The sequence below is a fragment of the Pangasianodon hypophthalmus genome, chromosome 13 (assembly GCF_027358585.1).
Source record: "Pangasianodon hypophthalmus isolate fPanHyp1 chromosome 13, fPanHyp1.pri, whole genome shotgun sequence".
In the NCBI taxonomy this organism is placed as follows: Eukaryota; Metazoa; Chordata; class Actinopteri; order Siluriformes; family Pangasiidae; genus Pangasianodon; species Pangasianodon hypophthalmus.
In genome coordinates, this window is record NC_069722.1 from 8,148,137 (window position 1) to 8,164,568 (window position 16,432).

A 16,432-nucleotide genomic window follows, 5' to 3' on the forward strand; every position below is an offset into this window, starting at 1 on the left:
CCTTTGAGGTAAAGGCTTGAGAGTTTTTGAATAATCCTACAAATGCCTGCTGTGTGTGCTTTCATTTAAAATTGCCTTGTGTAGGCTCCCTCATGTCAGAATGAACTGAACAGTAAGATTTAAGTGTAGTAGTGAGATGAATGAGGATGATTATAACACCTTACAAGTGTGATGGAATTATCAACAGTGTGGCTATGATTTTACTGGATCCATAACCACAAGTAGTTTACAGCATCTGATCCAAATTGGAGGCTTAGCGTCTGGGTCAGGATCCTGGCCAAAAATGGTCAAGTCCAAATCCAGTCTGAGAACAGAACGAGGTTGGGTGGAGGAGCCCAAGACGAGACAGTGACCCAGACCGGCTGGCTCAGGAAACCAGCAGACCATTTTAACAAGTGGCCCATGTTTCCGCTAGTTTGAGAGCCAAACTATTATGCAATGAGATGTGGGAGATACTATTTTGAAACGAAAACTTGCAAAACAAATTTCATCATCCAAAGTCAAATCCTTTAATGCCTATCCCCGTCACAGGGATATCATTAGAAATAACAATTAAATGCAAGAAGAGAGATATATGTCCTTCATAAGTGTTTTATTGCTGCATTTGACTTACCTCTGAGTTACATCATTTTTGATCTCTGTGCATCTGAACTACACAGTCGGAAAAAACGAGGATGCCTCCATGTCCATCTTTTGTAAGACTGGCTAGCCAGCTTACTGTTACAAGTGATGTATATTTACCTCTTCAAAACAGCAAACTGTATAATCAGTGTTATAGAGTTAACAAGCTAATATGGCTATATGTTGATTGATCTAAAGCTAATACTTGTATATATGGCATCCATCTTATGTACCACCTATCCTACACAGGGTCATGGGGTAGCCTGGAGCCTATCCCAGGGGACTTGGGGCACAAGGTGGGGGACACCCTGGACGGAGTGCCAACCTATCAGAGGGCACAATCGCGCAGACACACTACGGACAATTTTGAATTGCCAATTAGCCTACAGTGCCTTTGGACTGGGGAAGGAGACCCCCGAAGCACAGGGAGAACAGGCCAAGGCGGGATTTTAACCCCCAACCCTGGTAGTGCGAGGCAGCAGTGCTAACACTAAGCCACTATGCCCCTCTATATACCGCATAACTCCTTTAAAGGCAAGAAATGCTACTTTCTTTACTGTAGCTGCTGTGAGTGGCCATGTACTTTTGATGTCATGTAGTTTAGTGAATTTGAGGTTGAGGAGACCAAAGTTTACAAATAGGAATTCCAAGTTGAGGCTGTGTTTTCTTTTCTTGCTCGAGTTACGAGCTTTAGTCAAATGCAGCATTCTGAGTGTGGAGTTGCTCAAGTGTACCTCGGTGAGAATTAGGTCACATTCAGTTTGTTGAAATTGCCAATAAAATAATTATCAATTGTTCAGACTACTGATTCATTGTTGTAATGTGAATACACAGTACTGTTTCTTTAGGGACCAATATTTTTAATAAAACACTTCGTGCTGTTATAGGAAAATAAGGAACACTGAGGTGGTATGATGTGTTTCCATGCCCCAGCTAAGGTGTATTCCCACCTCACGCCCAGTGTTCCTGGGATATGTTCTGGATCCACCGTTACCCTGACCAGGATAAAGTGGTTACTGAAAGTGAGTGAGCGCACATCTCAAAGTGTTTTTCCTCTTATATCCCAGCAAATTAATATGAATTAATTAATATAAAACAGTAGGGTCCCTGGAGGACTAGGGGCCCTACTGGTTTATATTCCCACGGCCAGGGAAGACAGTGCGCTTCCAGTGCCAGTCCCAAGCCTGGATAAAATTGGAGAGGGCTGCGTCAGAAAGGGTATCCAGCGTAAAAACTGTGCCAAATCAAATATGCGGACCAATGATCTGCTGTGGCGACCCCTAACAGGAGCAGCCGAAAGAACAACAATTAATATACAATTGCGATTTAAATTACACCTGACATTATTGTCGAAGCTGCCGCTACAGAATATTAATCAGCACCTTCTAACCAATCAGATTTGACAATTCAACAGAGCCGTGGTATGAATTTGAATATTAATTTTCATATCTTATTTTAATGGCAGTCATGTGAATAGTTTGTTTTTGTCATGGCAGGTCACTGGTTCTTGATTCCACACCAACAATTATATGTTGATGCCAGATCTGATCTAATGTTGCTGTCCAAGAACCGGGTCAAAATTAGCACCAGCTCCTTTTGGCAAGAAAAAGACGAGACTGTAAGATTGTGAAAAGTCCAAGTGCAAAGGTAAAAAGGTCCAAATCAGGACCAAGATCATCAAAAGTCAGTCTGGAGAGTAAGAGGGAAACAGGTGCTGCAACACAAGTGCCCGCTGCATGTAAACAGACACCACCTGCTGTTAACACGTGTCTGTGTGCTAAACATGAGAACAAGGTTCAGATTCGCAAACAAGTATCACAGATATACACAGTTCACAGATATACACATGTAAAAAGGCATTGTGTGTGTGCGTGTGTGTGTGTGTGTGTGTGTGGTGCAGCCATTAGAGCAAGGCGGATGAAATACAGGATGGTGGCTCTGCAGTAAGTGCCCTGAGTGAGGGGTCATTTTAATTCCACCTCGAGACAGACGGATGACGATGGATTGAGCGAGGGATAAAGTAAAGGAGAGAAGGTGACAATGGTGATTAGCACTGCAGCAGCAGGACAAGAGGTGGGAAGAAAGAGGTGAGAAGTGGCATTTTAATGAAATGATTTAATTTTTGCTTTTTCCCTCCAAAACACTTGTGGTTTTCCAGTTTTTTCCACAAACTGTAGTAGTATGAGCATATACACACTACAGCTAACTTAATTAAGCATGTTTGTTTTTACATCTGTATCAATCACAATTAACAATATAGCACACGCACACACACACACACACAAAAACCCTTCATCGATGACTCGTGATCTCCTATCGCCCCTGTCTCACCTACACCAAGGTGTTACACCAAGCTGTAATTAGATTTATCCTGCGGCTATGATGACACTCAAATTCTTGAGATTCTACATGCATTTAAAGAAGTCTTTTTTTCCCAGAGCATATCATTTTACATCATTGCTTCCAGAACCATACTTAACAATGAATGTCCCAGTGACCCAGATTTATAAAATACATTCACTGGCCACTTTATTAGGAACACCAATCTGCACAATACATAAAATCATGCAGATACAGTTAATGTTCAAGAGAACATTAACTGAACAAGAATCTGAGGCTATAGTGGTCACAGACTCACTGAAGCTGGACAATTGAAGATTGGAAAAACATTGATCTTTTTCCAATCTGTGCAGGGTCCTGTTCTTGGCTGACAGGAGTGGAACCTAGTTTGGTCTTCTGCTGTTGTAGCCCATCCACATCAAGGTGTTGTGTCTTCTGAGATACTTTTCTACTCACCACAGATGTAAAGAGTGGTTATTCGAGTTACTGTCGACTTCCTGTCAGCTCAAACCACTCTGGTCATTCTACTCTGACCTCTTTCATCAAAAAGGTGTTTCTTCTTGCAAAACTGCCACTCAGTGGATGTGTTTTGTTTTTCGCACCACTCTGTGTAAGCACTATAGACGGTTGTGTATGAAAATCCTAGATCACTTTCTGAGATACTCAAACCAGCATGTCTGGCACCAACAACCTTGCCATGATCAACAGTACAGTATTATACAAGTTAATGCAAATAAAATAAGTCTAGGTGTGTGTGAAGGTGTGGTATTAAGTTAAACAAGAAATGGAGGAATGTGAAAGGAAATAAAATCACCTTTTGTTTCAGATCTTCAAGTACCAGCCATTCTTAACACGTTTAATTGTCTTCATTACACCCAAGTAATAATAAACTTAACATCTGTAAAATACTATGTTTCACATGATTTCTCTTATTTGTTATACATAATGAAGCAATCATGTTGAAAACAATCAATCATTGCACTGTGGAACATTTAAAATCAATGAGAAGGATTGTGAATATTTTCATTACAACTGCAATTCACCTGCGGTCGGGGTAAAGATCACTGATTCAGCTGAAAGCGCTGGGATCACTGTTTTGGTTAAAAATTGTAACTCTACACTGTGACAGCTCAGTTATGAATGTGATGTGCTTTTTTAGAGAAATGAAGTGGTGGGGTACAGGGTTTACGCTGATCACCATGAACCATGAAGGCTCAGAAATAAAGTGAAAAAACTAGACATCTTGAGGATTCTGTCTGTTCTTCAGTGAGGAGAGAGAGAGAGAGAGAGTGTATATGTGTCTTAAGTGCACTGGCACGTCCACGTTGAGTAAGCCTCTGTGGAAAAGGTCTTGAGGGTGGCAGAGTGACTCAATGAGATTATTAGAGGAGGAAGAGAAGAAGATAGTCAGGGAGGAAAGCGACAACCTCTTACGTATGTTTAATATCAGTTTGATGGCTCACTTACCCAGCTGTGAGACCCAAAACTGTCCATGCTATGTGCTTGTGTGTTAAAAGGGTACACAGATGTACTGTACATCTTTGTGTTCTCTCGGCGACAACTCCAACAACCCCTCCACCCCCCCACAGTGCATACACGATATCCATGGACGACCCCAGCTGCTCCTTTTCCCAGTCTACATGTTTGTGTTTGTGTGACTCATTCTGTTTCATATTCTCTATCTCTGTTTTTATAAATGCCCAGGGAGTTTGTTGTCATGCACACAGCCAAACTTGTGCGTCAGCGCCTGAATGTGATAGAATGCAAGAGTGGCCAGAAATTTCACTTGCATACTCCTGTACAAAAGACAATAAACCAATAAATCAAGCAGAAGTAAATCTGATCTAGTATCTGCTCAAGATATCAGATTTGCTTTACTGAACAATTATCATTTAAACTCATGTATTAATATACATACAGCATAAAACAGCAGGAAAACACACTTATTTTTCTGATGAAAGCTAAGATCAAAGTGACAAATTTTTTCCACATTAAAAATTTTATAGAAATATACGTGCTGCTGTTATGGCCATGCACACCCTGCTAGTTAGACTTTATACGTGTCCCCTCTGATCCATATAGTCATGCTAACATTTAGGTTTCCTTTTAAAGCAAAACCAAACTAAAATTTTCTGTCGGATTTACAAAAGTTTCAGAAATGCTGATTTTCTTCATACTTGCATGCATATGTTGATCACCCATAAAGTGCAAAGTGCATTCCTGACAGCTCATTTGCAAATAGTGACACTCACAAATCTCCATAAACGCTCAAGGTCACAAACATCTGAGAGCAAAAAAATGAACAATGAGGGTAAAAGGCAGAAATAGAAGTTATTTTGACTCACTTCTACACCAATAAAAATATACTACTACTACTACTAACAATAATAATAATAATAATAATAATAATAGGAAGTGCATGCTAAATCTTCTATCAGCTGAGGCATTTGTTTACGGCTTATAGCTATGTGCAGACAGACTGACCCGTCCTCCGTTTATATAGCAGCATTTCTTTTGTTATAATTGAATGATTAGTTTTATTTGTCTTAATTTATAAGTTTGTGTTAGAGCGCTTTCTTTATTTTACATATTTTTTTAATTAAAGCCAATAATATAAAATGACTGGTTTTCACAAACATTTCTCGAATATTCTTAGTCCCTGACTTAGTGAACTAGCATGAGGATGTGTTTTTGATAGAGATTATAAAGCACTTCTATAAGTCACTGTGAACATGGTCGTCTGCTAAATGCTGTAAACACACCTTACTTAGTACATTTAAACTCAACAGTATATTCCATAAGTGCAGTAATCCATGCAAATTATATGATTTATAGTTGATGAAGTTGAGGTTTACATTAATTAGTCTCCTTATGCGTTTTTTTTTTTTCCACACACTCAGGAGCATGAGTAGGATACGAACGTTTTTCAGAATTTGCAGGACTTTCATGAATTTCTTGTGTAAACACTTTTTCTAAGGATTTACATATAAATCCATTCATATCCAGCTTGATAAATGAGGCCCATTGTTGGTATTATTTGCAAATTTTCTTAAATATAGTGCTATTTTTCTGATTTAAAAAAGTGTCATCCCTCCAGAAATGCCTCACACATTTTGAAGCGTCTGTGTAAACAACTATAATGCTAGATAGCTAGAATTAGAACACCTGAAAGCTATTTTAAAAAAATAATAATAAACCTGGGCAAAAACTAACAATCAGATGACTAAAATATGGACTAAGACTAAATCTATATCCAAAGCTGACAACATTTACATTTAGGTTAAGTTTCTTGCCTGGTTAATGTTAGCGCTTAGCATTATCACACACACATAAATATTTTCTCAAGTTTGACATGTTATTGAAAGAATAAATGTTTTTTCAGCGCTCAAACCAAGTAGCACATAATATAGATATTATTTTGCCCAGTCTAGAGGGGAAAATACAGTCAGGGACAGTTCATCTCCATTGAGTCACTGAATTCCTCCATAAATTCCTCCATTTCAGCAGCTGTCAACCTCAATGCAACTGATTGGCAATGTTTGACTGGTAGACTAAGACACGACCTTGTCCTGAATAAACTGAGATGTGAAGATATGACAGGCAATTGAGAACTAAATAATTAAAGGATCTTCAGTGGAAAAACATCTATCAAAGCAAATAGAAGAAGAAACTGTAGAGGGAGGAACACGGCTAAATGTAGTGAAGTGAAAGTCTCAAGGAAGAATGTAAAGTAACCCCATGAAACCTACTCGTCCAAGAACAATTCACTAATTTAAAGAAAAGGTTAATTAAGTAAATGTCAACGAGAAAATGTAGCATGTTGCTACCCACCTCTGGTAATATGCAAGTACACTGTAAAGTTGTGTTGTTGGCTTAAATCAGTTCTGGTGAATACTGTACTTTCAGTGCCTACGCTTCAGTCCTGCTAATGAATTGTTATTCTTCTGTGTGCGTGCGTGTGTGTGTGTGTGTGTATGTATGTGTGTCTACAAGATGCCATTACAGACTCAAATATAAGCATGAATGTGTCACTCTGATTAGCTTAGCTGCAATGAGTACGCCTTCACATCTCATCAGTACATAGACACACAAAAAATGGGTAAAGTGTGTGTGGTGTGTGTGTGTGTGTGTGCGCACGCGTATTTGTACATGTTTGTGAGTCTTATGAGGTGTCATTACTAATTGTCGTAGGTTCAGCTTTAAGCATGAAAATGCCAGTTTGGTTAGCCAAACCATAAATACACACACACACACACACACACACACGCATACCCCGCATATGCACACTTCATCATTATCACAGATACAGCACGTCTAACATGAGGTGTGAGTGCACTCGTGATACAAAATCAGAACAAGCTCCTGGTACATCCTGTTTTTAAACAGCCAGTCATATTAAATGATTAAGCCATTCATTTTCTTTTTTTCATTTTCATTTTCAACTTACTCAACCTATTCATCCAGTGCATCTGTAATTATGCAGTTACCATTAACAATATAGATTCTCTGAACGAAGAAATAAAACAATCACAACAGAAAATCTGAACAGAAAATCTCTCAGAACTAACATTTTATATATATATATATATATATATATATATATATATATATATATATATATATATATATATATATATATAATGTTAGTTCTGAGAGATTTTCTGTTCAGATTTTCTGTTGTGATTGTTTTATTCCTTCGTTCAGATTTTCTGAAAATTAATCAAAATCTACAATAAACAATAAAGATTACAATAAACCAAAATCATTTTATGTATTTCAAGTTTGAAATAGTCTTGTTCTACTGGCTGATAATTTTGATAATTTTATGCATTTTTTTCCAAAAAAAAAAAAAAAAAAGAAGCAAAATTATCTGCCAATAAAATAAGAAAATGTAAATCTTGAAATTAGTAAACATAACTAGAAATAGGTTTAATAACCTTATATTTGTTTTATTGTAATTTTATAATAAGAAATACTAAAAACATTTGACTATAAGATATTTTCACTTGCTATGATGTCATTTTTGCAGTGTATTTGGCTTGTGTGTATTGGTTTAAGCTCTGATAGTTGGACAGAACACGGGTGCAGTCATGTGTGCTTTTATATTAACTAGCTGCTTGTCATCATTTCAGATAGCAGAAAATATGACAGTGGAGTGCAAGATTTAACTGGATTTTACTGAGGTAGATTTTTCAAGACTTTGCTATAAATATATCCTGATGACACCACCTTTTAAAAAAGCTAAGAACCTACATTTGTACTATATTTTAGTGCTTTCGTTTGGACTACCTTTTTCATGGCTTTTGTTCAGCAGGACACAGTGCTGCCTGATAACAGAAAGAGGATTGATTTGAATAGGCTGGCTGCATTGTGTGTCTTTTACTGCAGTAATTTTAGTTTCTATACCTATTTAGACATTTGGGAATTTCAGGTCGATAGTGCCCGAACGGCACACCGAACTAAGACTGCGTGTTTTTAATGTGATATCAAAAAGGAGAATTAACTGATAAATGTGATGTTAGAACATCTTCTAAGAATTTACTCTGAGTATCTGTGACTTTTAAACATTAAGGACTATTGCTATAGTGAGGCAAAAAGGAAAGGTGTAAACACTTCCACATTATGAACCGCCTGATTATGAAATTCAAGCCACTCCAACCAACTACTGCACACACAAACAAACTGATCGGATGAACTTTTCAGTTGGAAAGAATTAAAACATATCACTAGAACAGTAACTAGTTGTATAACAGCTTATAACACCCACTAGTTGGGCATATATATATTTAACCTCATATTTGTATTGAACATGTCATGGATTCTTAGATCATTTAAATTATTAATAATTGATATTGACAGGGAAATAGAAAATAAAATGGTAATCAGATAGAAGTAATGCATGAGAGTAGCTGAGTAGTAGATTATCATGCATTGTCTGCTGATATCATGTTATTATAGTAGCTACAGTTTTGTGTTGCAGTTGACACTTGATTTTTGTTGATAGACTATATAATGAGGACAAAACCCCAACCTTTGTATTCCAACAATAAAGATCTTAAGACCGACCTGACAGAAAGTCTTACTAAAGCTGTTTTATGCAACTTTCCAGCACTGGTGCAATGCAGTAAAAAGTAATTCCAGTTCCTTACACTTTGCCAAAGGTTTTGTGGTATCCATGCACCAAAAGACCAACACAAGTTATTAACTAGCATGCATACCATGCTCCAGAATGTAGTCCCATCTCTGAAAAGATGCATTTCACAGAAATAGAGCTTAGCAGACTGACAAATCCATGAAAGTATTTTATAAAACCAAGTGGAATTCAATAACTGCCCTTAGACCTCCATTATAAGTGAATTTTAAATGAATGTGTATTTCATTCTTTTCCTAACACAGGGAATGGCAATGTCTGCGGCAATCAAACATTCACTACAGATACAGTAAATAGAGATTTTAAAAAAAATACTTTTTTTGTATTACTTTTAGGACAATGCCGGATAGTCATAGAAAAATAAATATCTAAGTATGAAAAGCAAGGACATGAGGAAGTGGGGAGGGAGCAGGACCTCAAAATAAAAGGTCAGATAGTGCTTGGGAAACCAGACGTTCTGCCCAATGAAGCAGAGAAGTAATCTGGAACACAAAAACAAACTCCAGTGAGAGAGAATGGAAGACAGGAAGTGAGACAGACTGGCTTTATTACTCAGCTGCTTTAACAGGAAAACATTTGCTCTCAAATAGTTATGACGTGCAACTTAAAACCTGACACACGGGGACCTCATTAGCATGCGACATAATCGCTTGTTAATTGTTGGCCTGATTCTCCAGATGGTCAGCACAGTCAGACCGACACACACACACACACACACACACACTCACACTCTCCCTCTCTCTCTCCAAATACTAAATAGTGCATATATGGTAAGCACAAACAAAAGCCCTTTAACTTCACCTTTGTGTACTTGTCCTTGTATGTGACTCAAATATACTATAATCATCCAAATCAGATAATTTGGGTTTTCTAATTCTTATTAACACACAAATTTACTCTTAACCTTCTGTTTGTCAGAATGTGAATTTATACTGTGCCGTGGCTGTTTGTAGTATATTTGGCAAACTAATTTGGCCCAAATATTTCAGTAGGTCTTTACTAATATCACAGCTCTTTTAAGCTTTTTTTTAGTATTTTATATTTCTACAGCTACTAACACTGGCTTATGGGACCCCACCTTTAATCTGACAGTGTTGAGGAGGACTCACATGGTGAGCACAGAATTCAGAGCCAGTTACCTCACACTGTCACACAGTCTATTTGTTTTAGACTAAGCAAAACTTGGGCACTACCCAAGCCTACCTACTTGTTTTGAAAACTACCAAGCTCGTTCCCAAGGCCTAAAGCAGAAAGATTTATCCTCTAACAGACTGCTCCCTGGAGACAACCACAGCCCAGTTTTCCCATGGCAAAAAAAAAGAGAACATAAGGGGGAAAAATCAGAACAACATTATTACAGGGTGAGGAAATACCCCACTGGCCTTAAATGAGAGTTTTATATGTCACAGTCACTGAGAAACTTCTAAATGTCAGGACAAGTGTGTGAGCAGCCTTCCAATTTAACAACCTGCGTGCCAAGATCGCTTCTGACAAACCCATCCACACACACCCACACAAACACACACACTCCACATAGAGAGCTATTGTAAAGTGTTCACAGTGTGCACCTTACAGACTCTCCTGTGGTTCTCGTTAACACACCACCATGTTGGCAATTACAGGTTTTGGGGACCTGAATGAATTCATAAAGCCACATTTCATAATGAAAAAGTCTATTTAAGAGCAATAATAAAAGACAACCCAGCTCATTATAGCTGTTTACTGCTCTTGGTAGAGTTAACCACTTTCCAAGCATAAAGGGATGAAAAACTGCTTCCACGACACTTCTTTTCAAAAAATATGTTCAAAAAGCTCTCTGCAATTAATTAGACTCAACTGCAGGAAGAAACATTTAATTAACATTTAATTAACATTTAAGTCTCAGAACCAGACAGGTGCTGTATGGAAGATCACGCTTAACCTGTTCAGCTCATATACTCTACCTAGTGTTCAGTCTCAGGTTCTCACACTCTCACATTTAGATGAAAGGTTTCTTTCCACTGAGAAGTTAACTATTCATTATTAGAAAGTGGGTAAACAACTTCGGAGTGGCACAACAGAAAAGCCTTTGTCCTTTCAGTGATAGATCGCTGAAGTTGGCAAAATTGGCCACGTTATCTGGGTGGGAGGGATGACATACTCTCTCTCCCCTGTCAATCACAGTGACACTAGCCAATCATGGGCATCTGTGAGCTCATGTATGTGGAAGAGGGTAGATAGCGCTTTCCTCCATGTGTGTTATGCTGGCCTGTGGCTCAGGAAGCATGTGTTAGCCTTTAGCCTCCCCGGTTGGTAGCTGTCGTATGATGGGGAAAACTGGTTGGTGGGTGGAATTCGCAATCGGTTCATGTATACACAAAAATACAAAAGTCACATCTTTTTTTTTCAGTGCTCTGTCATGCCAGAATCTTGAAAAATAAATGTTTTTTTTTTTTTTTTACTGTCAATACCATTTTGAAGTATTAAAAAAACAGGAAAAACTCGACCAATGACAATGAATCATTCTGACTGAATCCATCTGAGTTACTAAGTCAAGGAATCAACAGGTGGCATGACAATACATGGTCTATTAACTAGCCAACGCCCTTTTAACTTGCAGGAAACAGAAATGTGTTACAAAACTAGCCAGATATCTTGGGAGCACACTATAAATGCTTGAGTCCAACAACATGTCCACATTTTCCACACTGTTAGAGGTGGAAGAGGAAACATGTTCAAGTAATTATTAAACAATATAAATGTTAGAAGCGGAGCATGCGATTAATGGACCGCACAACTGCTCACAAGCCAATCTGTCTACGTGGCAGGTCTGCTTTAAGAGTGGACATGAGAGCTTTGTTTATCAGTGCCTCACCAATTCATACTTTCTGCATTAACAGCAGAAGTTGTTAGTAGAAAAAAAGATGGTCTTGAATGTTTTAACTCTATTTGAATCCTTGTATTCAAAGCAGAGGTCTTGAAACATTCAAGGCGTGCATTCTCTGCATGTTTTCCCTAGGGTTGGATTCAGTTTCTAGTAAATTCTTTTAAATCTGAAATCTTTTAGTAAAAAAAATAGTCTTAATGAGTAGAGTACAATCATTATATCATGATTCCTGAGGTGTCAGTTTGTTTTAGGATGAAGCAAAGATGCGAGGCTTAATAATAATTAAGTATTTTTTACACCATTATAAATCAATACACATCTAACCTATGGTCAGAAAATGTATGTAATAATCAAAAGTCAAATGTAAATCATTCCACTGTTAACCAAGCTGTCATACTTTTTTTTCTTGGATTCCAATTTCTTAGTAGTTTGGACCAAGTGTTTCATTTTGCTCATATACTTTTGACCCAGTCATCACTAGTGTATGGTTAAAGGTCACTGAACCTGTGCTCACTGCCAGTGCCAGTTTAGTCACACACACATATACACACTCACACACTGATGGAGTATCACAGGCTATGGGTGTAGATTTATTACACTAATTACACAAACTGTTCTCTTACAAGCTTTTTATCTCAACCAAGAACCTGTCGTCGCTAGCATGTCATCTCTAGCATGTCATTAATCCATCCATCCATCCATCCATCCACAGAGCCAGAACACACTCACACACAGACAGATTTTGGACTTTACAGCTTCAAACCTGCTCAAACTGCTCTTTTTTGATGGCTTGGAGCTTTGCTTTAGAGCTCATCAACTGTCAGAGAGACTGCACTCACCTGACGTGTCCCACATGTTCAGCTCAATCCGGTGTTTGTCGATCTCAAAGCTCGCTGTGTAGTTTTCAAACACTGTGGGTACATAGCTCTGCAAAGACAAATGAGCAGCACAATCTCAGCCAGAGTACTTTCTTACTCAAACCAAAGTACTTTCTATTCACAGGTTTTGTGTAATCATTGTTATGAAAAATCGTTCATCCATAATAAAGTGAATAGTGTGTGCGTGTGTGCGTGTGTGTGTGTGTGTGTGTGTGGCCGTGTAACCCTGGAAGGATGAAGAATCATCATAACTTCAAACTGACCCACAAACCCTGAAGCAAATGTTCAAATTATTTTATTTATTTATTTATTTTGTTTACTTGGCAGGGACAGTGAACAGACAGCAACTGTCCCGTAATTAAATGCCCTCTCCAGGCCCTTGGCAGATGATAAAAAGCAGAACATTTTGGGTTTCGGACAATTTTAAATCAGTTTTTTGTCATTAAAATATTACTTTCTGGCTAGTTTAATGAACACAGCTTATACTAATAGTAGGCCTGAAGCTAAATTAAACTATTGGCCAAAATGAACTGAAATGTTATTACAAAGATGGGTTTTTATTTCTGTTCCAGAAAATCTGTCTAACCAAAAATGACATGTACTTCACTTGAGTAACAACAGATATTCTTAAACATTTTACACACTTCAGTAATATCTTTGTGGTTATGTATTCATTACATAACAGACAGCAACATGTGGTTTAGCACCCTACTGTTTAAGTGAACAAGTGACCTTGCAAAATTCTTCCTGTTTATTAAGGTCACAGGATGCAGGACTGTTAGTGATACCAAGAGTAAAAAAAAATCTACAGCAGGAACAACACTGGCTAGAAATCTACACTTTAAACTTGAAATTAAAATGTTGATTTTCAAATCTAGGTATATATTTTTTGTCCAGTTGATCAACCCAAACAACTCAACATAATCGAAGGCTAATAAATAACATTTTTATTTGACAACATTGTTGACATGGTTAAGGATTCTGTAAGGAGACATTTATTTAACGTTTAAAGAAGGAGTCTCCAGTGTCAGTGGGTTGTAGCAGTCAGTAAGTTTTCTGCCAATGAAGAGACAAGACAGAGGAGTTTCAGTTTCCTGGTAACATAGCAAGCTTGTTTTATTGTTGTTGTTTTGTCTTATTAACTTTAAAAGAGGGGGAAAATAGAGAGGCTAGTGAGGGAGCAACTACTTATAGCTGTTATAACATAAGGGATAACTGGAACTAACTTGTCTCACAGATATTCCACAACACTAAATGTAACTATAAACTGTTAAAAGTGCAATGTGCCTTTCATTAATAAATTAAAAATGGTAAGCATCGGAAAACTGTTGTGGTATTAGAGGAATAAAATACTTCAGGCTGTTATCACACCACCCCACTGTGTTTTATTCCTCATTTATTTCATTTACTGTATCTGTTTTATAACATTTTTATTCATTTTTAAATATTTTATACTCCCTTTTATTGTGCTCATATTCTCTTGTGTAATGATATACTGTTTTTATTATAACTTTATTATGATTTGTTTTTTATTATGTAAAGCTGCCTTGTGATACATTAAAACAAAAGACATTATACAGGTAAATAAACTGAGACAGGAGAAGAATGCAGTTTGGATGAAAATTATAGGCCTACAATACAATTTATCTGTTTGTAATTTCTCTAAGTACAGTGTGCTATCGTTACACAGGACTGCAGTAAAAGCGGCCAGTTTCAACAGACATTACAACACCACCGAAAATGACACTACTAACGTTTACTAAGTAATTTTAGTCGGAGATATTTATTCTCTTAAAAATCTTGACTCTGATAACCCATAATGATGTGCACTTGACACAGTGTTAATTAGCTGAGATACATTGGTTACCTTAAGCCCTGGGAGCCATTTTACAATCCAAACCCTTGACTCACTGTATGAGTATCACACACATGAATTTTCAAATAACTTTGAGCTTATGTATTTATGTAACAGAGACAGCAATATGTGGTTTAGTGACATTCCATAATGTGCTTCATTTATTAGTCACAGGATTAACCATGTGAACGCACAGAATTATATTTCAATCCTTCCTTGATTTTTAAAAAATCAGATTTATAATGCTTTTTAATCAATTTTGGTTTATTAATTTGTATATATGTCACTTTTATTGTCTTATTGTAGTCAGATACTTTGTCTTAATTTGACATTGTGATACTTCTGAATTACAAAAGACTCTGTATTTAAAAAGATGAGATGGGGGACAGTTGATAAGTCTCCCATCAGTCCATTTGAATTTTTTTTTTTTAAACAAAAAGCAGATTTACTAAACTTATACAATAATAATTAAATATATACAATACAGTAGGTCTAATTAGTGCATATTATTATTAAAACAAAATGACCAGGACCAGTTTTAATGGCCAGATTATACCAGTAGTGAAACTACACAACACTGCAAATATCAACAAAAAAATCATTTTAGTCAAATATAATTAATCTCTACCTAGAAATCTTGAACCTGGTGACCCATAATGACGTGCACTTGACATGACATGACTAACCTGAGAAACTTTGGTTACCCCAATAGGCTGGGAGCCATTTAACACCTTAACCACAAGCCTCATCCTTGTGTGTGTGTGTGTGTGTGTGTGTGTGTGTGTGTGGATGTGTCAGTGTGTGTTTGGCTAATAGAACTTGATCTGCTCTGGTCAGTTTGATCTTAAAGAGGACCCTGGTTCCTTACCTCAGGATAGCTGTCTTTGGCGAACACGTGCAGCAGTGCCGTTTTGCCGCACTGAGTGTCCCCGACCACCACGATCTTACAGCGACTGATCTGTCCCTGTCCCTGTCCCTGTCCCTGACCCTGTCCCTCCATCAGCGCACCGGTGAGAGCGTCCCCGTCAGAGCCGCGCGCGCACAGCCGCAGTACCGAACACCATGCGCTGCTGACGGCCAGACTGCGCGGCGGTGCGAGCAAATCCAGGGCAAAAAAAAGTACACAGGGTCCGCTTGGAGAGCTCGGAAGAGATCCGTGCCTTCTGAGAGACGGAGAGAGACAGAACTACGGCTCCTTAAAGCTCCTCTGACAGTAGATCAGTAGCCTCTCGGTTCCCACAGTGACGCCACGCTCCCTGTAACCTCTTCAGCATTCAGCCGAGCGCGTGGCTCACGCCTGTCACCTGCTCTGCATAACCACGCCTTCCGAATCTCCGGCATCCAATCAGATTCCAGGGCGTGCCTCGCTTTGTTCTCATTCATAACATTTGCGCGATTTCGGGGTGGGCGTGTCCTAAAGGGTGCAGTTTATACAGGTTGTTATACATTAAATGCCTTTTTTTTTTTTTTTTTTTTTTTTTTTTTTTTTTTTAACAGACATAAGAGGTTATGTGGATCTGTAGGCCTATATAAATTGCCTAAATTGTGTAGTCATGTTATAGTAGTATGGCCGTTCTCAACCCTACAATCAGACATGGTTAAATAACCTTGCAGGAACAGCATATTATTATGATGCAAATTCCTTTGATTTGATACCACTCGATCTAATTCATACAAAAGCAGTGGTTTGTTATTGTAAGCAAACAATGGGTGATTCAAAA

At 37.8% G+C, this 16,432-nt stretch overlaps 1 protein-coding gene and 1 long non-coding RNA gene across 3 annotated transcripts in view; one reads left to right on the forward strand and one right to left on the reverse strand.

Moving 5' to 3' along the window:
- LOC117599010 (uncharacterized) overlaps nucleotides 1–3,869 on the forward strand; it is a 22,727-nt gene extending 18,858 nt beyond the window's left edge. The window contains exons 2-3 of the long non-coding RNA XR_004579452.2: nucleotides 2,522–2,708; nucleotides 3,315–3,869. This is a non-coding gene — a long non-coding RNA (uncharacterized LOC117599010). The remainder of the gene's footprint in view (nucleotides 1–2,521; nucleotides 2,709–3,314) is intronic.
- rnd2 (Rho family GTPase 2) overlaps nucleotides 1–16,026 on the reverse strand; it is a 24,807-nt gene extending 8,781 nt beyond the window's left edge. Inside the window, exons 1-2 of one of the 2 annotated variants that reach the window (XM_053239414.1) lie at nucleotides 15,580–16,026; nucleotides 12,818–12,905 (exon numbers count right to left, since the gene is read on the reverse strand). In XM_053239414.1, coding sequence (XP_053095389.1) covers nucleotides 12,818–12,905; nucleotides 15,580–15,711 — 220 coding nt within the window. In that variant the 5' untranslated portion in view covers nucleotides 15,712–16,026. The remainder of the gene's footprint in view (nucleotides 1–12,817; nucleotides 12,906–15,579) is intronic. The other variant, XM_026916053.3, reaches the window with a different exon arrangement.
- Between the last annotated feature and the right edge of the window lie 406 nt (nucleotides 16,027–16,432).